Source organism: Ostrea edulis, chromosome 5, assembly GCF_947568905.1.
Source record: "Ostrea edulis chromosome 5, xbOstEdul1.1, whole genome shotgun sequence".
Taxonomy (NCBI): domain Eukaryota; kingdom Metazoa; phylum Mollusca; class Bivalvia; order Ostreida; family Ostreidae; genus Ostrea; species Ostrea edulis.
The window spans coordinates 78300248-78324651 of record NC_079168.1 but is presented as its reverse complement, the minus strand read 5'-3'; the positions used below and the strand labels follow the sequence as shown (position 1 = coordinate 78324651).

The 24404-nt window shown below is 35.3% G+C and overlaps 1 protein-coding gene across 2 annotated transcripts; it reads right to left on the bottom strand.

Moving 5' to 3' along the window:
• Window positions 1-800: 800 nt before the first annotated feature.
• Window positions 801-18079, bottom strand: LOC125649883 (mesenchyme-specific cell surface glycoprotein-like). 2 transcript variants are annotated; one of them, XM_056166338.1, is made up of 11 exons: window positions 18027-18079; window positions 11384-11587; window positions 10883-11125; window positions 9519-9711; window positions 9128-9272; window positions 8575-8689; window positions 8197-8376; window positions 5396-5464; window positions 4982-5220; window positions 4628-4836; window positions 801-1156 (listed from the first exon to the last, which is right to left on the bottom strand). In XM_056166338.1, exons 2-11 carry the CDS (start codon window positions 11577-11579, stop codon window positions 1045-1047), a joined length of 1701 nt encoding a protein of 566 aa, XP_056022313.1. In that variant the 5' UTR covers window positions 11580-11587; window positions 18027-18079; the 3' UTR covers window positions 801-1044. The 2 variants fall into 2 exon arrangements, with proteins under 2 accessions (XP_056022313.1, XP_048733677.2); XM_048877720.2 differs by having other exon boundaries at window positions 17966-18066.
• Window positions 18080-24404: the final 6325 nt, after the last annotated feature.

Sequence of the window (24404 nt, the reverse complement as noted above, 5' to 3'; positions counted from 1 at the left end):
GCCGGAATGCATAGTGTTTCACGGAATGCATACTCTATTGTAACAACATACATATATTTCTGTCAAAGAATGTATATTCTGTTGTTATGAATACATACTCTTGTCAAATAATATATATTCTGTTGTCAAGGAATACATACTCTATTGTAAGGTAATACATGTACATACTCTCTTGTCACAGAATACATACTCTGTTGTGATGGAATACATACCAATTTGTCACGGAATACATATTCTGTTGTCATGGAATATATACTTTGTTTTCAAGATATATACATCCTTTTGTCACAGAATACATATTCTGTTGTCTTTTGATAATATTATGTTGTAACAGAATATTTTTGTGTTGTCACAGAATACATAATCTGTTGTCTTTTAATAATACTATGTTGTAACAGAATATTTTTGTGTTGTCACAGAATATATTATCTGTTGTCACAGAATATAAATCTTGTGACACCTTGTTATGGACTATAGATATTTTGTTGTCATAATATAAATCCACTTTTGTCGTGGAATATGAATTGTGATGGAAAGGGAACTCGTTCATAGTGAAATACATGTAATTGTCTAGTTTGTATTTTAAGGGATTAAAATAATGGAAATGATCATATCACAATATTAGAAACAGACTACACATTTATTCCTAATAATAGTGTATTTTTAGTTAACTTGCGTTAAAAATAGGTATAGATCTTATGTCAATTTTAAAGGTCATTTGCGAATCAAATTTACTAGCCTGCAATAAATATCGTATGCTAATTGCAATGCTTTTATTGAAAAGCAAAAGGACAATGACACATCATTTATATTTATTCATTATTAACAAACCATTGATACATATGATTTATAAGGAATAACTTTTCAAGAATGATGTGTGGTAGAAACGTTAAAATCAGTTATCGATTTTGTATTAATTAATGACAGGTTATGGAAAAGATAGCATACGAAAAACTACATAAATCATCCTAATGAATAAACGACACACGCTCAATATAATCTAGAATGTATAACACAAGTACTATGTCTATATGACAGTATTATTTAAGATGTTGAAGCGACGTCCACTATGTTATACACGGAGAGAGATCCGGTGGTTTGTCCAACAACGTAAATGAATGGAATACCAGAGGGACTATCTCCTGCATTCACAAATCTGAAACGGACAAATTGTTTCAATTATAAATCAATGTATGCAGCGCATGGCACTTTCAAATTCTAGAGGTAATAAACTATAACTGCCCACGGGCATTGGTGATGGTTCAAAAAGCAGGTCATTCCTCCGAGAAGTAGGACCATGTCTCACCCTTTCTCCGAGATCAGAAGTGGTTATAGTTAATATAAACATTTGTTCTGTTAAAAACAATGGTTTAGACTTTGTCATTTTACACTCATAGAGCCCACCCAAACCCCTAAACGAGGTGACCATTTTCAAGCTCTTACCTTCAAGATCTTACAAGGAAGATGAAAATAATGAACAGTGATCAATCTCATAACTCCTATAAGCAATACAAAATAGAGAGTTGGGCAAATACGGACCTCTGGACACACCAGAGGTGGGATCAGGTGCCTAGGAGGAATAAGCATCTCCAGTCAACAGGTCACACCCGCAAAATATTCGGCTTATCTCAGCCAATTTAAATATGTTCTTATTAAGTTTTGTACCGATTCATGTAGTCTCGCCTTAGGACTTAAATGTCTGTTCCAGTGGCCATGAATTCAGCAATAAGGGAGAATATTCCGTTCTGATAATAATTATCTAATATTTTTGTGTAAGACGTATTTAAGGGAAAACAATTTCAAATTTACAATACCATCTTTAAATTTATGTCCCACCTATGAGACAGAATAATCGATCACGAGGTTTATAATTTTGGTAAAATCCACCAGTGTACAAAATTATATCCAATTTGCAAAAAAATGTTTATGAGTAAGAAGGTTTCCACAAATTGTTTACAGTCTCAGTTTATGGCAAAGTTAGTCCCATCTTGGTGCATTACCCCCTGACCCTAGGACCATAAATCTCTTTAGATAATCAGGAGTAAAATGACGATTCTTAATACCAATATTCAATATAATTTCTCTAAATGACCAAGTTGGTTCAACCTGAGGACCCGAAAACGTTTGGTTCAGACCTGGGGTCATGGATTTCACAATTTTGGTAGAAGATTCATCATAACAGAGTACATATAGTTTCAAAAATCAACAAAACATATGGCAGATTCATTTCCGCCCAAAGGCTCGAATCGCTGATCCAGAGGCCATGCATTTTACAATACAGCACACACGTCCTTGTCTATAATTGTACATCAGCTTGTATGCAGAGATCTGAGGAGTAAATAAATTCATTAATTCATTTCTACTGTATGACAAATGTAGCCTATCTTAGGTCTGATTTTCTGACACAGGAACTACGAGTTTCAAGAGTTTGGTAGAAGTCTCGTCTCTTACTATATGATCAGGAAAAAAGAAGAATGTTATTCCGATGCTCTGAGTGCCCCATTAGGCCCAAGCAGGGCGGATACCTTTAAATCATAGTTCTCACGCATTACACTCGAGCATGCTAAATGTCAAAAGAAGCAAATATTGGTTCAGTGAAAGATGAAGATAACGTAACGTGATCAAGTGATACTCCCACCAGTGTATCCAGGGGTCCGTGTTTACATGATCAAGATATCTCAATATAAGGCACCTTTTCCCACCTTTAGTGTGTCCAGGGGTCCGTGTTTGCCCAACTATCTATTTTGTATTGCTTATAGGAGTCATGAGATATCTAGATAGATCTAATTCTTCAATACAACCTATCACTGGGTCAAATGCTGTCTGACGTGTTTCATACCGATTGTTGATTTTGACTACGGATAACTCCGTTTACCTGATCCAGATATAGGGCTCACGGTGGGTGTGACCGGTCGACAGGGGAACTTTACTCCTCATAGGCAACTAAACCCCCTCTGGTATGTCCAGGGGTCCATGTTTGCCCAACTATCTATTTTGTGTTGCTTATAGGAATTATGAGATTGATCACTGTTCGTTATCTTCACCTTTTATAGGGCTCACGGCGGATGTGACCGGTCGACATGCTACTCCTCCTAGGCACCTCAATTTGATAACTCCTATAAGCAATGCAAAATAGAAAGTTGGGCAAGCACGAACCTCTTGATATACCAGAGGTGAAATCGGTGCCTAGAAGGAGTAAGCATCCCCTGGCGACCCGTCACACCCGCCGAGAGTCCGATATCCGTAGTAGTGAAGATAAGGAACAATGAGTAAAAAGAAGCCAAAAATGTTCAGTAGTCTACGAATGATGAAAGATGCAAAATAACGAAAATCACTACAGGTCATCTGAATGACAAACAACCTAAAAAAAGACCAGGGGCCATAACTCTTCTGAAAAAAGAAAATTCAACTTAATTTGTAACGCATAAATATACAATTACAAACTATAGTTAGGTACAATATTGGCAGATACAATGAAACAGATTTCTAAAAAAAACCCTATTTATTCTATGTAATTTTCATTTAAGGGACATGATTCTATTGAAGGTGGGACAATAAAGATAATAGTTGAATTTGATTAATGTTCATTATCTTCACCTTTTCATGTATGTTATCGATCTGTCAGAAGGTCATTCTGACCATTTATCAGTAGACCAAAATGTCACCCAAGTAATTGTACTTCCCATATTAGACATAAAATCATAATCAAGACATTTCATCATGACACCCATATTTCACTCAAAAAGATGCATTTCCCATGTTAAACATACGATTCCAATCAGGGTTACCACGGAGAATCCAGGGATCATGGAATAAAAAAGGACCTTTCCATACATATTCCTATGTAAAAGTGATAATTTATTCTAGCTTTGAACTTTGTTTTGTGGATTGTGTCATCAAGCTTGAATGATGTTCAGGTTATTTTCCAATTTATTCCTATGTAAACACCTCTCTGAATAAAGTACGGGGCTAAGGGTAATGTATAGTGTAGTACGGCAGTGTAAACATTTTTGTATGAGGTCATGGTGTGAAACAAAGAAATGAAAGTGATTTGAAAATTTCATACTTTCATGGGATTTTCCTATGTATTCATATTTCAAACTTTGAACCCATCTTGTGAGCCCGTGGTCATAGCATCAATAAACTTGAATATATATGATTTGGTACATATATATTCTTTTGATATATTGTACCCTTTTGAAAAGAATTCTCAGATATATGTATTATATTTAATGAAGCTATAATGGAAAATTCTAAATAGTTTTTCAGCTCCAATGGTTCTAAAGAAGATTTTTGTAATCAACCCACCTTATTTTGACTACATTGTATTTGTTAATTATTTCCTTTTGTCAGAAGGCTTATCATTCGAACATTTTTGAATCCCCTTCATATAAGGAGCCATTGTGCCATTCACTCGTATAGTTGAAATTGGCGTGCGATTCTTGAGAAAATTGAAAATGTGAAAAAATAAAACGGTCTGGAAAATAACTACATTTGTCTAACAGAAAGATGGACGAACGGTCAGACGAATTATGTATCCTGTCAACTACATGCTGCCTACATTCATCTAAAATGTTTTCGTCACATTTAAGGTATGGATTTGAAGCGATGATTGCGACAAACATACCCGATGTCGGAGACACCTTGATCACCGGCTACGTCGGCATTGTACAGGTTGTTCCAGGAGTCATTCGTATCTCCCTCACGGTGGATGCTCTCAAAATTAGCACTGATACCTCTCATGTTGAAGACGTACAAGACACCCATCCTGGAGCCAACAACAAGAACAGGCGTGGTTCCCACGGTACCCGCAGCCATAGCACTGGGCTCAGGGCCCTGAACAAATACATGTCATCAATTTTAATTTCACACCCAACACGTTTATTGTAAGTATAACTAGACATCTAACCCGTTAAAGTCATCATGTTTCCAATATTCTTTCATATTTTGCTTTTACTGTAATCACATGCTGTTAACTTACCATATCGTCAGATCTTTCATCAACCTGTTGAGACGGAGAACTATTAGCATTGCTACAATCCCCATTAAATGTGGATGCGTAGCTCTGGGAGGCCCTCATCTCTAGGTCGTCCCCACTATCAAAGACGTGGGCCATGGTTGTAGAATCCCACAAAGAAATACCACGCCCACCAAAGAGGAAAATGTCTTGAATTTTATTATAGATGTTGATTCCATCCATATTACTCATGAATACCCTACCTTGAAAAGAAGTATTGATAGAACCAGTTCTCAAATTGAAAATTCGAAGACGGTAATCAAATATAGGACAAAGCATTTGTCTTACGTTCCCAGGTACCATGCAGTAATTAGAAATGCGTTTAGGAAGAGAATATTTTCAAAATTTATACAATTCTTACAAGTAGGACTCACTTACCCAGCTGTTGGTTGTCCTGGATTTGTGCAAGAAGTGCTGGATTTATAATGGTTGTATCAAGATCTCCGTCTACAAATGGATATTTCACGGTTTGATTTATTGCCTCTTTTAGATTTATCATAAGTTCAAATGACCAACCATTTCTGATAAAAAAGTTTTGAAAATATTTGTAAGATTGGGTTACGCAATACATTCCCGTACTGGAAATTGTGTTTCAGCAGACTAAATATAAATATGAATAAACAAAATTGCAAGAAAGTCGATGGAAGACCAACGAGTTTGATGATTATGTAAATGTAATAAAATTTCGAATCTTTATCATGTAAAACTTATACGGTACCAATTTTGATGCACCAGATGCGCATTTCGACAAATAATGTCTCTTCAGTGATGCTCAACCGAAATCTTTGAAATCCGAAATAACTATGAAGTTTTAGAGCTAAATATAGCCAAAAACAGCGTGCCAAAAAAGTGTAACCAAATTCGTCCAAGGATAAGAGCTAAGCATGAGGGAGATAATCCTTAATTTTGAAATGAATTTCTAAATTTTGTAACAGCAATTAAATATACATCCTTATTTTCAGTCTAGTAACGAAGTACTTAGCTACTGGGATGTAGAGACCCTCGGGGACTAACAGTCCACCAGCAGAGGCCTCGACCCAGGGGTCATAATGCAAAACTTATACGGTACCAATTTTGATGTACCAGATGCGCATTTCGACAAATAATGTCTCTTTTAGAGCTTACTTATCCTTGCCTTCAAAAGGTTGGCTGTCAACATTAAATGAGTTATATTCTTAATATTCAACATCAAAAATGAAAGAAAAAATTCAAAAAAGTGAACAAGTCCGTTTAGGTGAAGATAAGGAACAGTGGTCAATCTCATAACTCCTATAAGCAACACAAAATAGAAAGTTGGACAAACACGGACCCCTGGATACACCTGAGGTGGGATCAGGTGCCAAGGAGGAGTAAGTATTCCCTGTCCGACCGGTCACACCCGCCGTGAGCCCTATATCTTGATCAGGTAAACAGAGTTATCCGTTGTCAAAATCAGTGTGCCAAGAACGGCCTAGCAATCAGTATGAAAGATGACAGATAGTATTTGACAAAATGATAGGTTGTATTGGCAAACTAGATCGTTATAACGACCATAGAATTTGCGAAATGCTGACTTTAAACGAGACTGTTGGGACCCCTGCACCATCTACTTGTTTGTCAGTAGCCTGCCAGCAATGCATCTTTGTAACAGTTTTTATGAAGTTTAGGAATCCATTATAGGGACGGTAACTAAAATTCATCGAACCTATTGACTAAAAAATTAAATGTGTCTAAAGATTAAGCATGGTTTTGAAAGGGCAGTTGAGTATAAGTACGATGATTAAAAGTGGAATTAATGCCAAGTTCGTATAGAATACAGTTGTATAATGAGCCTTACAAAGACAATGTTGTTACAAACTTGTCAGCTAGAACCAAAACATATTCCTCATGTAACCTATCTAATTCTTTTATCACTCCTGGTTTACTAAACATAGAAGGATAGATGGTACGTACTTTTGTTTTCATGTGTCTAATGCGGGATTTCAATATCCCTCTTATACTTTTAATCCATTCCGACAACGTATGGAGTTCTTCTTTTCCCTATTTTTCCCCATAATCCTCGATATAATTCATATTAGAGATGAAGATCTATCGCCAGTTGACAGACCGAGGTTCTCTAAATTTAGGACGTTTTAGAATAAATGATTTGAGGTCCCCATTTTCAACTATATCAACATCACAAGATGAACAACAACGTAACTGAATAAAGTATAGGATGGTCTATATCTAGGCGCTCCAACGTTTGTTTATAATTAAAAAGTTTGGATGCAATAGTAGAAGTGTATTTGTAGGAAATACTAGGTGTAGATTTGAACATGAAATCTGTTGGAATACACGCCTGAATTCTTATTACGAAGAATATTGCTTATGTTGACAGCATTTATTCCTTTGTTTGTAAATTTGAGCTTAAAGAACTGGCGGCATAATTTGGAAGAAATGTTATCCACGACCCGTGGTGGTTTAAAGAGTCTGTGATTGGCAACATCCATACTCATAGAGTTCAGTCTATATTTAGGTGTTGAAAAATCCAAGTATAGACTAGTTCTTGCTTCTTGAAATAACGTATGTAAAACTCTCAATGGAATAGAGTATAGTTTTGTGCGAATATGATGTGAACCAAATTGCCTAAGGTAAAAGTGAATGAAACGTGACATTATTTATACTTAGTCTTTTATATGAACGATGTCCGGCTTTGAATATTTGGAAAGATTCCCATCACATGCACGTTATTTCCTTGTGCACTCATCAAATTTCCCATATCATATACATTATCATTGCATCCAAATGCAGTACCCAGAGTCCTGATTCAATGATCTTCTCGTTGTCTACGAAAAGGGATACTTAATGCTTAATATTTGTGTGTTGGTAAATCCTACTTTCCGAATAGCCGTTCTGATGTCGTCAGATGTAAGCTAACATTGACTACATAACATCAGCATTGCACTCAAAACTATTTTTAGAAATAAAACATTGCTTTTGGTGAAAACAAATAAAGTCAATTTTTCGCAATAGAGAAGCTTGATTCAAAGGATTGAATTATATATTGTTGAAAAGTGTCAATTATCTGACCAACCTCGATTCATCGCGTGTCGCTTGATCTTATGGTCAGTTTATAAAATCGACCAATTCGACTCTTTGAATCATGTTAATGTAACAATATTAATAATACACAAATAATTTACTATTGAGAACAAAATTACCATTCCAAGCTACTCTCGCTCTCACGCTATCTTTAAAGTCATAGCCTTGGTCTCTTGAAGTATAGGTTTTCGTTTTTCCAGTGTCAGCAGAAATGACGTACCCTTTACCATCGACTAAACCAAATGCGAGCTTTCCAGGTTGGTAGAAGGAGTAGACATCGTGATTACGAAGGTTTGCAGCTATAAATGATTGGGAGGTATTAACGGAATTCAGAACCTTTACATCTGAATATTTTAGTTTCTAAACAAGATTTGAAATATTGAAATGTCAATTGTTTTTTTTTAAAGTTCAAATATTTTGCAGTGAATCATTCACCCAAAGAAAAAGTACCGCCAAGTAAAGATTTACAATACATGCATCAATCAAGCAAGTGTTACCGTCATTCTGATCACTAGCATCCATCGTATAACTTGTCCAGTTCTTGACTCCCAAAGCATAAAGTTCTATGATCCTCTGATTAAACAAGTCGATTTTCATTACTGCGTTGTTTTCCTGCATGATTAAAATTTTATGTATGCAAGGTGAACGAACAGTGATCAATCTCATAACTCCTATAAGCAATACAAAATAGAGAGTTGGGCAGATACGGACCCATGGGTATACCAAATGTGGGATCAGGTGCCTAGGAGGAGTAAGCATCCCCTGTCAACCGGTCACACTCGCCATGAGGCCTATATCTTCATCAGATATACGGAGTTATCCGTAGTAAAAATCTGTGTGCCAAGAACGATTTAACAATCGGTATGAAACACGTCAGACAGCATTTGACCCAATAATAGGCTGTATTGGCAAACTAGATGGTTATAATGACCAAAGAGTTTGAACGAGAATGTTGAAACCCCTGCATATACATGTATATGGATATACCATCCATCGATAGATTGCGGATTATTTTTTTTCTAATCAAATAATGTAATATTCTTGTAATACCTGGCAAGAAACGAAAGCGAATCTGTCATCGTTGCTGATGGTTACTGACTCGGGCTCGAGATCCTGTGAGAAAGTATTGACTATTCCAGCATCATGATCTCCACGGAATACATAGCGAACGCCGTTTCTAAGGTAATCTTCAACTCTGTAAATTTTTAATGAGATTTACAGATACATCGTCCAATCATATATATATATATATATGTATATATATATATATATCTCCAAAATTGTTTTTTTTTGGTTTTTTTTTTTTTTATAAAAATCAAAGTGTCCAGCGTTACCCCTCGATTTATTGTTTGTATATGTCTATATATATATATATATTTCTGTGTGTGTGTGTGTGTGTGTGTCGATAACGACGTATTATGCGTTGTAAATGTATATGAACCTCCCATTCAGCTGCGTGAAATCCATATTAACTTCTACGGGAAATCCTTGGTCGTTCCTGATTATGATCGTGATTGAACCCTCAGGGTCGACTAGAGTACTTGTTATCGGATTAATGGTCACTGGCCCTTCATTGGCAACAACCAGTCTTGTGCAGTCAGTAGTATATGCCATATCCTTTGGGTGAACACCGACTATAAAACATTTTACCCGTCGATTTATTGTTTGCATATGCCATCCCCAATTTACAATGCAAAAATCGAACCATTTAAAATGTTGCATTTCTGTGGAATTTAACATAACTAAAAAAGGTTAAGTCGGAGTATTATAAATTACCTTTAAGTGTTTTTATGATTGATGTACAGTGTAGAAATCATATTGCTATTATCAGTTGGACCTCTTTGTGAAAAATCGGCAATGTTGTAATTTATTTAAACTTTCTTAACAGACACCACATTGTGTTTTATACTCGGTTATGAAGAAATTATCAAGTTCTTCACGCCAGCCAAGATAACCACGTATACAATATTCTGTCTACTTAAAAGTGTATTTGGATGTTATTTTCAAGACGTTGCTAGTCATACAGGGACACCGTCAACTGTTGGTGAAGGGCTACACTTTTGGCCCATACAACGGGCTCAAGGCCAAAGCAGTGAGGGTTATTTATTTATCTTTCTAACACGGTTTTACGATTTTATCCGAAAGACAGGTAATATTTCACTTCTAACGCCGTTTGGCGAAGAGACAATCACTAGCTAGTTTAATGTCTTAGGTTGGGTGCGAACATCGGAGCAGTACGCGGGGTTCCAGGGTAGTCGTATGTGCACTATCTTCTATTGTTTACATTATCCAATACGTGTAAGGTCATGGGATTTTTTTTGAAAAAGTCTAATTTCCAGGACTGTTTTACTCATTATCTACATTGAAACTCACATTAAGAATAAAACTTTCGTTTCGAAACTGAAATCAATATCATTTCGGACTTATCAAACTGAAACTCATTTTCCCTCCATTCACTTGTAACCAATCTCGGTGGCCTAGTGGTTAGGGCACTCCCTTTCAATTGGAAGACCCAGGTTCAATTCTCACTCCCGTCATCGCGTCAAACCTAAGACTTTAATAAAAGTAGTTTCTATTCCTTCACCAAGTGCTTGGAAAGTCAGGGGTCTTTGATATGACCTCAATAATGAGATCATGATATGATAGGAATCGGAACGATACGGCTCTACGTCGGTCAGAAGTGTTGGAACTTCTATATAATATAACAAGAAATTTGGAAATTTACTGAATAAGCTATGTCACAATATTTCTCAGAGTAGAATTTTTCTTTTGTGTATGTGTATAATGATGACGGTTACTACTTACCTGCCACTCTGCCAATCCTTGTGAACACACGGTCTGCTCTGTTGTATGGAGTGAAAAGCTCCACGTGACCTTCGGATACTGGGTCCGCGGCGGACAGCGCCACTGCAATGGTGTCTGAACACGCCTCCACTGCTGTGATCATACCGTCTGTAGCACTACTGAACACGTGGGTCATCAGGATAGATGGGCTGGCGGGATTGTTCATGTCAATGATGTGTAGGTACTTTTCCGTTGATCTCGCAGCTGGTTTTTTAAAGATCAAAATTAAAAAAAATAACAACATGGTATCATATCGATATATGAAGCAACTGTTGAGGGTATGATGTTAAATTCGCATCACATACAACGAGTTTTGTGCCCATATTCACAACAAACGAACTCAATGAAAATATCTTTCCAATTCTTACATCAAGAACTTGTATTGGGGAAAACATATTACCTTTCTATAAACCAGTTGATATAAGGGAATATTAATATATGTGTTGCAAATTCAAAACTCACAAGCAACATATAGAATTTTATCAACAGTGTGGTAGGTGGCCTTGTGAGCAGCATTTTGGAAAAGTCCGTATCTGGGACTGGATGGATCACCATTGGCGAACTGGTAGGGGAATTTCATGTAGGATTGCTTCGACAGCTGGATGACAGCATTAGAGTATGTGAAGAGGATCGTAAGTAAGGCGACACTTGACCTCATTTTAGATTCTGTATAAACAAAAATAAATAATCATAAATTGCTCAACAAATTTCAAATAATGCGGTGAGTTGGTTTTGCAAAATATGTATGTGGACATTATCGTTATCTTGTCGAGTGGCTATTTGGAAGATTATGTCAGCCTGTAAAATGTTTGTAAACCACATTAGAATTTTATGAGGATTTTGATGGGATACAGATTGTTGGATTTTCCCATTTCTGTTTAAAAGAATGAATAGGTCTTATCCAGAGTTATATTGCAGATGAAAATTGAAGATAAACAAATCAATTGCATAAATCCCATAAATAATACAAAACGAAGAGCAGGGTAATCACGAACCCCTACAGACACCAGAAGTGGAATCAGGTGCCTAGGTGGAGTAAACAATACCCGTTGGCTGATCACAACCGTTTTCTTGATCAAGTAAACGGAGTAATCCGTAGTCAAAATCAATATGTACTCATAAAGAACAGCCTAAAAAGTGGTATGAATGTAAAACTTATACGGTACCAATTTTGATGCACCAGATGCGCATTTCGACAAATAATGTCTCTTCAGTGATGCTCAACCGAAATCTTTGAAATCCGAAATAACTATGAAGTTTTAGAGCTAAATATAGCCAAAAACAGCGTGCCAAAAAAGTGGAGCCAAATTCGTCCAAGGATAAGAGCTATGCATGAGGGAGATAATCCTTAATTTTGAAATGAATTTCTAAATTTTATAACAGCAATTAAATATACATCCGTATTTTCAATCTAGTAACGAAGTACTTAGCTACTGGGCTGTAGAGACCCTCGGGGACTAACAGTCCACCAGCAGAGGCCTCGACCCAGGGGTCATAATGTAAAACTTATACAGTACCAATTTTGATGCGCATTTCGACAAATAATGTCTCTTCAGTGATGCTCAACCGAAATCTTTGAAATCCGAAATAACTATGAAGTTTTAGAGCTAAATATAGCCAAAAACAGCGTGCCAAAAAAGTGGAGCCAAATTCGTCCAAGGATAAGAGCTATGTATGAGGGAGATAATCCTTAATTTTGAAATGAACTTCTAAATTTTATAACAGCAATTAAATATACATCCGTATTTTACATGAAATAAATCATATGTGACGCATACATCGTATTGCGGAATTTTATCGCGAACTGCGCGCCGCAATTGATTGAGAGTTATTTATAGAGTTCTGTCCTTGCCAATCATTTTCTTTGAGATTAAAGGCCAGCAGTTGGGTATAAAAGCAGCCAATCGGTGAAAATGGTGGAATATATGAATTTTCTGGTCACATTCAGATTGCAGCACTTATTTTGCAAAAATAAAGATTAAGCTGTTGTACTGAAATTTTAAAATGGGTATGCTTGTTCCCCTCATAACTGTGCATATATTGGCCATATCTATTTTAGATATAAATTCTCATGAAGTTTTAATTTTGGCCTCAAAAATCTGAAGCAGGGCTAAATTTGTATTTCAAACTAGAGATTGGCAGTTTGTGGGTGTGATTATCTTTTGTTATTGTTTACACCGGATGTTGACTCACATATTGCACGAGCATGCTTGTCTAGTTCTAGATAAGAGGGATTGCACCAAAGGAAACATGTAATCAAATCACTGTACAACGTGGAAAAAAAGTACTTACTCATATATCATTGGTAAATCCAGATTTTATTTTTTAATTATATATAATCACATTCCTTTAAAAATTTGGTTAACTTTATAAATATAACTCATTAGGACTGTTCAGTCTGATCGCTGTTTCAGAGTTTTGCAGGATTGCTGGTACCTTTTCTCGAAAAATGTCAAGCATGGTGTTTGTCTGATTAAGCAACAATCTCCTAGGCCAGTTGTGTAACTCCCATTGTCTCTCATCAATGATGACAAATATGTCCAATTATTCAACCATCACTCTAAAATTACTCTCAATCTGGACTCTTACATGTGTACATTACAATGTCAAAAGAGACAATCACAGATAGTAGGTCTCCAAATATCATAATGGACAAAGTGTTTCTTAATAATCCTTCAATGCACATGTCCTCCATTGCACAGCTACAATTCCCCCAAATTCTTTTCATGATTGAAAGGTACCAAGAGGAAAATCATAAGTATTAGTATATCAAATATACCAATATTTGTGTATTTTTTAAAAAAAACTACATGTTTTAAAAGACATGGATAAAACAATGATGAATTCATTTTGTAGTTCCTAGGGTGAAGTTTTGTTAAAGTAAAAACATATCCTTTCAGTGCCTCACAGATCGAGCAGGGTGGTAGAAAAATGCGGGAAAACTTTAGTTTATTTTGATAAATCATGCCAGTCTCCCTGTTCAAATTATCGTCTGCTACAGAGCACGTGTAGAGTCAAGCATCAGACTGGTGCTTATTCTGATAACACTGCTAAGCCCTGTCCTCTTGCCATATATGCTTAATTGCTGTAGGGGGGTAAATTTTTCTAGGTTACTCCCGGCCTTTAAAAAATATGCAATATAATGTATTTAAGTTTCAGATACAATTTAATATTAGTATTTTGTGTTTATAACAATAGTCCAGGTAACTAAGAAATTTATAAATTATGTTTGATTACTTGGAATATTAAAACCGGTTTGTCGGCTTATTTATAACTCACTCACTATATGTGCACGCTCCTCAGTCTGATGCCGCCCTTCACACAGTTCACTGGTTGTTCGAATAGAGTTCGGGGTAACACATTTTAAATATTGGTAAGCAAATTATAAATGCTTTTGATATTTTATTTTGGATAAATATTATCAGTATCAATACATGTAATTCTACTATAGTAACATTTAGCATTTTATTAATTTCATAAATATGCTAACGTTCATTTATAGTTATAACAATTCTGATGCGTTGTAGCAGTAAAATATTTCTTTAATAATTTCGACAATGAGTTTATACAATTTTCTTTATTATTCACAATAGAATACCTCTTTGTTCCGGTGAGACGGGTTTAATTGTGTGTGGCACTGCCATACAATTGGGGTATGTTATAGATGTATTTGTGTTTATTTTTTCCAAAATATTCATGACAATGTCTTTGTTGACTGAGTATTTGATATGTTGTATATTTTTGGAAAGAAACAATATTTATTGTGTTTTATTTCTTTTCCTTGTAATAGCTCATTGTCAATTTGTATATATAATAAAAATAGTGACATTGAACCAAAATATTTGTCATACATACATAATTCGACCTAACGACAGGCTCTGCTTGTAAATAAGATCATTATAACGACCATGTAGATTTGCAAAAATCTAACCTCTAACGAGACCGTTTAAACCCCTTCAATATCAACTTATTTGTCAGTAGCTTGTAATGATTTGAAAACTGTTCACACACAGAATATGCTATCATGTATGAAATCAGTTGTGACAAGCATGATGTGATGGTAATGATGGAAAGCTGCTATATAAATATGGGAAGTTGACGATGCGGAAGCTGAAGTCATCCCGTTTTTCATAAAATTGAGTTGCCAGTTTGCCGTTAACCTCTGTATTCGATAAAACATTAAATATGAAGCATATGTGGAATATTCTGTGGTGTCTTTAAATTCGAATTGATTTTCACTTGGATATATCGATATAACTTATGAATGAAAACGATTATTCTTAATATAGAAAATGTCGTCGATATATCTAAATGTTGAGTTGAAGACTACAGCAAGATAGTTTCACTTATTGTGTAGTTGTAGAAGCTTTTTGATACGTTATGCCTCATCAGAATATTAAAAAAAGTTCGCTAATAAAAAGGCACAGTTTGTGGTCATGGCAACAGACTGTTGGAGGACATGCTCACCAAAGGTCTCGTAGACATTGTCACTGAGGGATTCCAGCATCGTTATAATATCAGAGTACTTGTGGGTAGATTCAGAGTGGCGTTTAACAAAGTAATTTTTTGGATGACTGATCACTAGATATGAATATATCCCTGTTGCATTTTTATTCAAGAAGCAGCTATCTATGATATCAAAAAGCCTCGTCTTTAATTTATCGTGAGGAATGGTCGTGTATAGTGTTATAAAGTTGTATGTTTTGCATCTATTGATTTTGGAAAAGTTTTACTAAAAGTTCTTTGGACGTTTTTAGAATCCATATTTGATTTACACCACTTCTTGCATATGTTGTGGTACAATAGTCTGAAGTTTCTCCTTCAATGCAGCTGATATTTCTGTGAGGAGCAAATATAGGGACTTGGTAGAACATTAGCTAGGAAGAGTAAGCATTCCTTATTGACTGGTCACACCCATCGTGGACCTTAATCGGGTAAAGGGTGTAATATGTAAATGAAACGTCGACGTTTCTAAATGTCGAATTGAAGGCCACAACATGAGGTATTTTCTTCTCATGTAGAAGGCTTTAAATAAATTCCACCGCATACTGTAAGAATATACATGTAATAACAGGTCAGCGTATAAATGAGCACAATTCGTTTCCATGGAAATTTCAACAAATTATTGGGACACCTATTTACGTAAAGTCAATAAGGAATTCCAGAATCTTTCGGATATTAGCTTTAGAGTACTAGTGTGTAGAATTAACAAATGAAAGGTGAAGATAACAAACAGTGATCAATCTCATAAGTCCTATGGAATACAAAAGAAAGTGTTGGGTAAACAAGGATCCCTGGAGATACCTGGGTCAGGTGCCTAGGGGAATAGGCAACCCGTGCCAAAAATCAAATTTTTGGATGACTAATCACAAATGAAAAAGTGAAGGTAACGGACAGTGATCGATCTCACAACTCCCACAAAGAATACAATAACGAAGAGTGGGCATTGTCACACATTGCAGTTTTATTTCAGGTTATGGCAGAGGAAACTTGGACCAACATGTAAAGCAGAATCGTTGTTTTTTTTCCTTGAACAAAATAAAATCAACATACCATCATAAAATATAATGAATCACATCTATCTATCTATCTATCTATCTATCTATCTAACTAACTATCTATCAACAGGTATTTATCTATCTATCTAATGACTTTACGTTGTTCCACGAATTTTATTTAAGTAAAGTTTTTTTTTAAAAACCGGACTCAACGTACCCGTGTCCAAGCTTTCTCATTATATCATGTTCACTTATTATGTCATATGGGTTTTTTTTTTCATTATGTGCTGTGATTCTGTTTTTATATGATATGCTTTTTGGTTCATTGCATCATGTACAAACATCTTTATGTTATGCGCAAAGAACATTATGTGGTGTGCAAACTTCGTTATCATGATGATTAAAGTCACGTGACTTGATGACAGTTAAGTTCAAAGATGGCCTATGAAATATATTCCTCCTGCAACATGTCTTTCATCATTTATGGTTTACTAAACAAAGTTTACTAAACAAACAATGATACGCATTTTTGTTTTGACGTGCCTAATACGAAATTTTAATACTCCTCTCACACTTTTTATCCATTCGGACATTGTGTTCTTCCTTTTCATATTTATTCTAATCGCCTTAAACAATCGTCAACCGAATTCACGATATAGATGAACGTTCTGTCATCAATTGAAAGATCGAGACTCTCTGAATTTCAGACCTTTTCAAATAAGTCATTTTCAACTATGTTGACATCACCAGTAATGACATGTTCATCTGGACTATAGTTGAAACAAAAAATTGGAGCAGGTTTTTGTTATTATATGGTACTGTGCAATTTGCAATAAAATTAAAGTTTAGATGCCTTAGTAGATGTATATTTCTTTTAAAAAAATCAATTAAAAAAATACTGGGTGTAGTCTTGATGGAATACGAGATTGAATTTTTTATGACCAAAAACGTTGCGTATGTTGACGGCTTCTGTTGCCTTGGTTTAGTTTGAGGAACTGACGGAATGGTTTGGATTAATTATCTGTTATCATATGATGTCTTGGAGATTTGGCCACATGTAAGTTCCCATGGCGATCACGAAATGACGACCAGGACATTTAAACAGTATATCTTGGTAATAATTCAATGCCCAAGATAAGGATTCACCCATAGAGAGTGCGTACACCGAAATTAAGACTGCATTATTTTTTTTCGATCTCTCGTGAAATGTCACCAGTATTTCACTCTGTCAGCTGAAGTTATCTGGTAAAGAAGTAATGTGAAATGGCTGACGTATTTTATTCTACCGGAAAAGTGCATTGGTTTCATAATTTTCTACAAAGTGTATATTTCCCTGAATATTTTATTTTGTTTTTTGTGTTTTGTTTCTCGCAATCAACTGACGAAATTATAGTTTTAGCAAAACCATATTTGATGCTCTCCTTCCAAAAAAAAAAACAACAACCAAAAATACAAAACAACTCAAAATAACCTGATTACGTGTCATATTAAAACCAGAAATATTTATTCATCATATGAGATTTTTATAAAAATAGTTTGTACTCACTGGTACTGTAGTCAATCTAGTGTTGATGATAATTATGAAAACAAAAGAACGATTTTCTCACCTTCCACCACTAGCCCCTCTTTAGTGTGTGTCTGAACACATATAAGACTCGTGTATTTAAACACATAGGTCAAAGGTCAGAGATATAATTTCGTATTTTCGTTGGAGGTATCTATGTCAGCGTAGTACAAAATGGCAGACGTTTACATCGGAATTGTATAACATATAGGGATGAGCTTTTTCGGTCACGTTTTTTCAAAAAGTAATTATGTAAGTATTTGAGGTCGATTGAATAACCATACTAGTGATAATCATTATTGTATACCTTGAACTTACCTCAACCAAGTCAATTTTGGCATACAATCACGCTTTCGTGGTCTAGAAGGCTCAAAGTTAAAATCATATTAAGTTTTTTCCAACAAAACAAGAGTTTGAAAGTAACTAGAATGGACGCATCAATGATAATCTCAAACAGGATTGGTTTTAAAAAATGAAATGAAGTTGAACTTCTGACGCAGAATCACGTTAACCTTCCTACATTGAATCAATGTTAATTGTAGGACGAATCAGCGCTGAATTTATGTTGAACTCTAGTTGTATGTTATCATTGGAATTTGAAGTGTATTTACTTTAATGACATTATCAATATTTAATTTCTTTGTTCAAACGTAGACATGGATGCGTACGCTATTGGAACTACAAACAAAACGTTGAATGATTTCGGAACGAAGGTTTTTGATTGGGAATCGAATGCTGAACGATTTCAATGGAAAGGTTTCGGCGAGAACGGAACGATTGAAGATGGAGAACAAACGTTAATAGTGAAAAGGGGAACGAACAATTTGACGTTGGTTTTAAATTCTGCATTTCGGACTCCTTCAGCACTTTTTACGCGTACATGTACATGCAATAAAAAGAGATAAGGAGGGGGGGGGGGGGTCGCTTGTCTAAATCACAAAATATAGTTAATTTAGACTTCAGCTTTTCCATCGTCAACTTTCCATATATTTGTAGCAATATTCCATTATCACCTGCATATGGTGTTATATCTCTCAACTGATGCAATACGCAAGATACTGTTCTGCTTATGATGAGTTTTTAAATCGAGACAGGCTACCGTCAAACATGTTGGTGTTACAGGGTTTCAACAGTTTCGTTGGAAGTCAGTATTTCGCAAATTCTATGGTCGTTATAATGATAATCTAGTTTGCCAATACAACCTATCATTGGGTCAAATGCTCTCTGACGTGTTTCATGCTGATTGTTAGGCTGTTCATGGCACGCTGATTTTGACTACAGATTACTTTGTTCACCTGATCAGGATAAATGGCTCACGGCGTGTGTGATTGGTCGACAGGGGATGCTACCCCGAGGGTTTCTACAGCCCAGTAGCTAAGTACTTCGTTACTAGCTTGAAAATACGGATGTACATTTAATTGCGATGATAAAATGTAGAAATTCATTTCAAAATTAAGGATGATCTTCCTCATGCATACAGGTAGCTCTGATCCTTAGACGAATTTGGCTCCAGTTTTTGGCACTCTGTTTTTCCTTTTAGTTCTTACAAGTTTATTGTTATTTCGGATTTCCAAAATTTCGGCTTCAGCCTAACTGAAGAGATATTATTTGTAGAAATGCGCATCTGGTGCATAAAAAAACACGTATTCTCGAATTTTCCCGCGATAGGAGGCGCGACGGTTCTAGAGGTGGTTAACTGAGCGTTTGGTTTTCGCGTCATCGCTTGAGTGTAATGTAAACAATGCCGTATATCGCCAAGAAACGTCTATTAAAGCAACAATGCCGCAATATTGCTGTGTCCCAGGGTGCAATAATTCAGGAGGACACAAATTTCCATCAGATCGGGAGCTACAACAGACGTGGGTGGTCGCTATCAAGATAATTGACCCCAAAATGAAACGGTTATGGAGGCCTATGAAACATGATGTTGTTTGCCATTTCCACTTTCGAACATATGACTACAGAAATTCTGGGCTATTAGGTACTTCTAAAAGCAAATTTTACATTCTATTTATTTGTTCATTCATTTCCTCGTTTATTGATTTTGTGTATTGTTCAATTAACATCTTGATATTGAAGTTCGTGTTGCTTTAAGGTTTCATGTTTCTTTTTCAGTTGATACTCATGCAAGTCCTTGAAGTACAGCTAACACCTCAGACAGTACCATACATATAAGATTTCCTTATTTATGAATAGCCATATGTAATGGTTATCAAATCTAATAGAAACAAATAGGCCTAGAAAGATATATGGGAGGTCCTGAATGCTCCTTATTATGAATAAATTACCATGTACTGTAGGCCTACATGAATGTTCCACTGATTACTCTTTCATAGCAAGGAATATTCAAGTTATTATTAAGATCTCTACCTTTAGCATATATAAATAGATTAATAGATATGTCTTGAAAACATAAGCTATAAAATGATATTTGTTTTAATGTTTTGATAGTTTATGAATTCTATGATGTCCTAAATATAATTTTAGGAGACCGTTCCTGTTTGAAAGAAAACTCAATTCCAACAGTGTTTAAGTTTCGGAACAGCATTACTGATGAGTCGTCACGAGCGAGGCGGTACAAACGCAGAGGTCTGTGATGATTTATCTTTTCAAGAGCTTGATAATTTAGATACTCAGCGTGAAACTGAAGTCACAACGACGGGGGAAAGTTCAAATCAATAATAATGCTGTCCTAATACATGTGATGAGGAAATTCAGTGCGAAATTCCTTTATCGGTGAAATACTCAATTGATAATGTCTGTGTAGACGATAGAACAATTTTGTATTACACTGGGTTTGATGATTTTGACCACTACATGATGTTCTTCTACTGCTTGGGACCTGCTGTATTTGCATTAAAATGTCAATGCTCCCTACTACACCCTAAAGATCAATTGTTTATGACCCTTATGAAATTGCGACAGGCCAAAGATGATGTAGAGTTGGCATTGTTGTTCAAACTTTCCGAATCAACTGTATCCAGGGTAATAGTCCAGTGGATAAATTTTCTTTATTTCCAATTAAAAGAGCTCAACATCTGGCCGTCTAAGGATATAGTTCAGGAAACCATGTCAGTTGATTTTAAGAGGAAATTTCCGAAAACAAAAGTAATTCTTGATGCAACTGAGGGAACCCTCGCATGTAAACTGTCAAAGTGTAACTTGGTCAAATTACAAACATAAGAACACATTGAAAACCATGATTGGGCCCAGTCCTAAAGGTGCTGTTACTTTCTTATCAGATTCCTATGGAGGTTCAGCAAGATAATTGAAAAATCATGTTTGCTTGATTTAACCATAAAAATGTTTGGGAAGAGAGACAGGAGTATGGCCGATTGAGGAATTATGGATCAAGATTTGTTTGGTTGTCGTGATGTAGCTGTGAACACACCCACCTTCTTGAAGGGGAAATCGCAGCTAAAAGCATATGAAGTTGTCAAAGATAGGAGAATATCAAAACGTATTCATATCGAGATAATTAATGGATTAAGCAAGAGTTACAAATTAAAATTCTAAAACATGACATACCATGCAGCGAAATTCTGTTAGGTTGTAGAATAGTTTTCATATGTTTTGCCACATCTAATTTCAGGAAGTGTATTGTACACTACAATGCATATTTTATTGAAAGTAGACATTAACGGCAAACTGACAACTCAACTGTATGACAAACGGGATGATTTCAGCTTCTCCATCGTCAACTTTCCATATCTATGTAGCAATATTCCATTATCACCTGCATATGGTGTTTATATATCTCAACTGATTCGATATGCAAGAGCTTGTTCTGCGTATAGTCAGTTTTTAAATCGAGGTAAGCTACTGACAAACAAGTTGATGTTACAGGGGTTTCAACAGTCTCGATTGAAGTCAGCATTTCGCAAGTTCTATGGTCGTTATAACGATCTAGTTCGTCAGTACAACTCGCATTGGGTCAAATGCTGTCTGACATGATTCATACCGATTGTTAAGCCGTTATTGGCACACTGATTTTGACTGCGGATAACTCCGTTTACCTCATCAGGATATAGGGCTCACGGCGGGTGTGACCGGTCAACAGGGGATTCTTACTCCTCCTAGGCACCTGCTCCCACCTCTGGTGTGTCCAGGGGTCCGTGTTTGCCCAACTATCTATTTTGTATTGCTTATAGGAGTTATGAGATTGATCACTGTTCGTTATCTTCACCTTGCATACAGAAGGGTGTTAGTTGTGTATATAATGTTACCTCCACATCTATGATATTCATTTCCCTCCACAAGCAAAATTAAGCCATGATTTTTTAATACATGTGCATACCAGAGAATACTACTGTCTGACTTACGTTTTGTTTCATTGAGGCGCCCACTATTCCTGTGAGGTAAATATCATCCTCAATGCAAACAGAACATGCCGAAACTTTGGTAGAGTCGAACATTCTTGGCCCTTTACCAATGCTTTCAAATCTCCAGTACATTGTTTGTCATCTAATTAAAAAAAAATCTGAATATGATATAATATTTTTTACATGCTTTCATACAAAGGATATAAAAGGATTTTTTAAATATGAATAAAATATGTGACAATTTTGTTGTTTTCTAAATTTGATCCTTTTGACAGAATTTTCCTATGATTCTCAGAAAATTTTCATCACAAACATTTACAATGCTAAGCTTGTGCAAAACACAAGAGGGCCTCTATTGTATTACATGTAAATCTTTCAGATTTAATAAATTCTTCAATTTCAATATATAACTTATATATTGTATACCTGCTAATCGATATAAAAATATGTTTCCATCTGTTCCCTTGTAATTTGGGGGATAATGCATTTGTGCTCTTGGAGGATCTGTTTAAAGCCAGCCACTGGCCATCCAACATCAAGGGGCTCTGACAGTAAAATTGGATCCTCCTTGAAATTCTTATTTCTATCATAAGCCTCCAATCTACCAATAAAATATTATCTGATAATCATGTGTAAAACTTGTTCAGACCAAACAAGTTTTTTGATAAATTTAAAATAATACAATAGAGCATAGTATCACAAAATGTTATAATTAGACATTCAGTACTTGGTTTATATAAGTACCCATATACGATTTGATCTATAATTTATATACTCAATACATTTATCTAAAAACAAATTCTCCTCAACTCATTTTTTGTTCAGTTTTGATGAAATTAAAAGCACTGATCTTGGAATATTCACAGTGTGATTTCATAATTACAGAATAATTCCATATTAATCTGATGTACAGAAATAACAAAAGTACAAAGTTTATTTTCAGCGAAAACTTTCGAATCAAAAATATAGCATCATGAATAAATTTTGTTCGTAATACCTCTGCAGTATTTCATCATAGATCTAAATGTTTTTAAAAAAAAATATGAAACAGTTTACGATTTTATTTTTACACAGACTGATGTAATTTAATTAACCATATTTATCATTTGATCGGGATACTTTAATTATTTTTCATCTGGCATTCCTTTGGTGGCGCAACAACTTACATGAACCTCGTTGCATGTCTCATTGCTTGGTGGCCTTTTTTGTGCGCCACCTTTTTGACATCATTAGTGTTTTAATTGTATATAGGCTGGGATCAATCTGTGTAATGTATGTATGTTTATTTGCGCAGTTGCAAATCTAGTTCTAAACGAGCTTTGGAATGCCAGTGGTTCTCCCAATATTATACATCGCTTATCTTCAAAATTGTTGAATATAAATGTACTTGTGAATGCAAAGCTTCCACCTATACACAATGATGTACCTGGAATACCCACATAGGTATGTCTAGGAATGTTAACCTTCATTGATGCGAATGGAGAGCTCGATTCCCCAACTCTTTATCTTTGGGGTAAGGTAGTGACAAACACACATTTTGAAATGAAATTTTTACATCCAGACATCCATAAAGTTAAAATTTCATGGGTTGTTTGTGTTCATTATATACTCTATGGACAAATACATCCTTATTAAACATGAATCAAAATTGTTGCTAGCAGTTGTGAGTCTCTTTCTATATTTTTATTGTCTGTTGAGATGTTGATATCATTCCATCTACATCATTTTCTCTTTTAATTCTTGAATTGAATTTTTCATTTCCGTTCAAGAAATTGTTTTCATTAAACATTGTTGAAAATCTTTTCAGTATTTAAACAAAGCATTTCAGAGTAAAACAAATCATTGTGCAATAAATGAATGATTTTAGCATTAAAGTATAAAAATAAATGATCATTGTTAAACTTTAATAATTATATTCCATGAACATATACAGGTCTGCGACTCTGCATAATTTCAAGTAGATATATGGTCTACAATCACATTCTTTAGAAAGTTTAGGGGTATGCGGGTCAATCAGAAGCATATGGACTACGAGGCAGAGATGCAAGATGTTCTTGGCTGTCTGGATCCTCCGGTTGTTGAAAAGAGGAGACAGAGAA

Excerpts from the sequence above, each read along its gene's own strand:
- LOC125649883 (XM_056166338.1), bottom strand. The coding sequence starts at position 11,579 with ATGAGGTCAAGTGTCGCCTTACTTACGATCCTCTTCACATACTCTAAT. Across the intron at positions 9,712-10,882 it reads AAGGATTGGCAGAGTGGCAG|TCGGTGTTCACCCAAAGGAT; the intron begins GTAAGTAGTAAC and ends AATGTTTTATAG. Across the intron at positions 1,157-4,627 it reads CAAGGTGTCTCCGACATCGG|ATTTGTGAATGCAGGAGATA; the intron begins GTATGTTTGTCG and ends TGTCCGTTTCAG.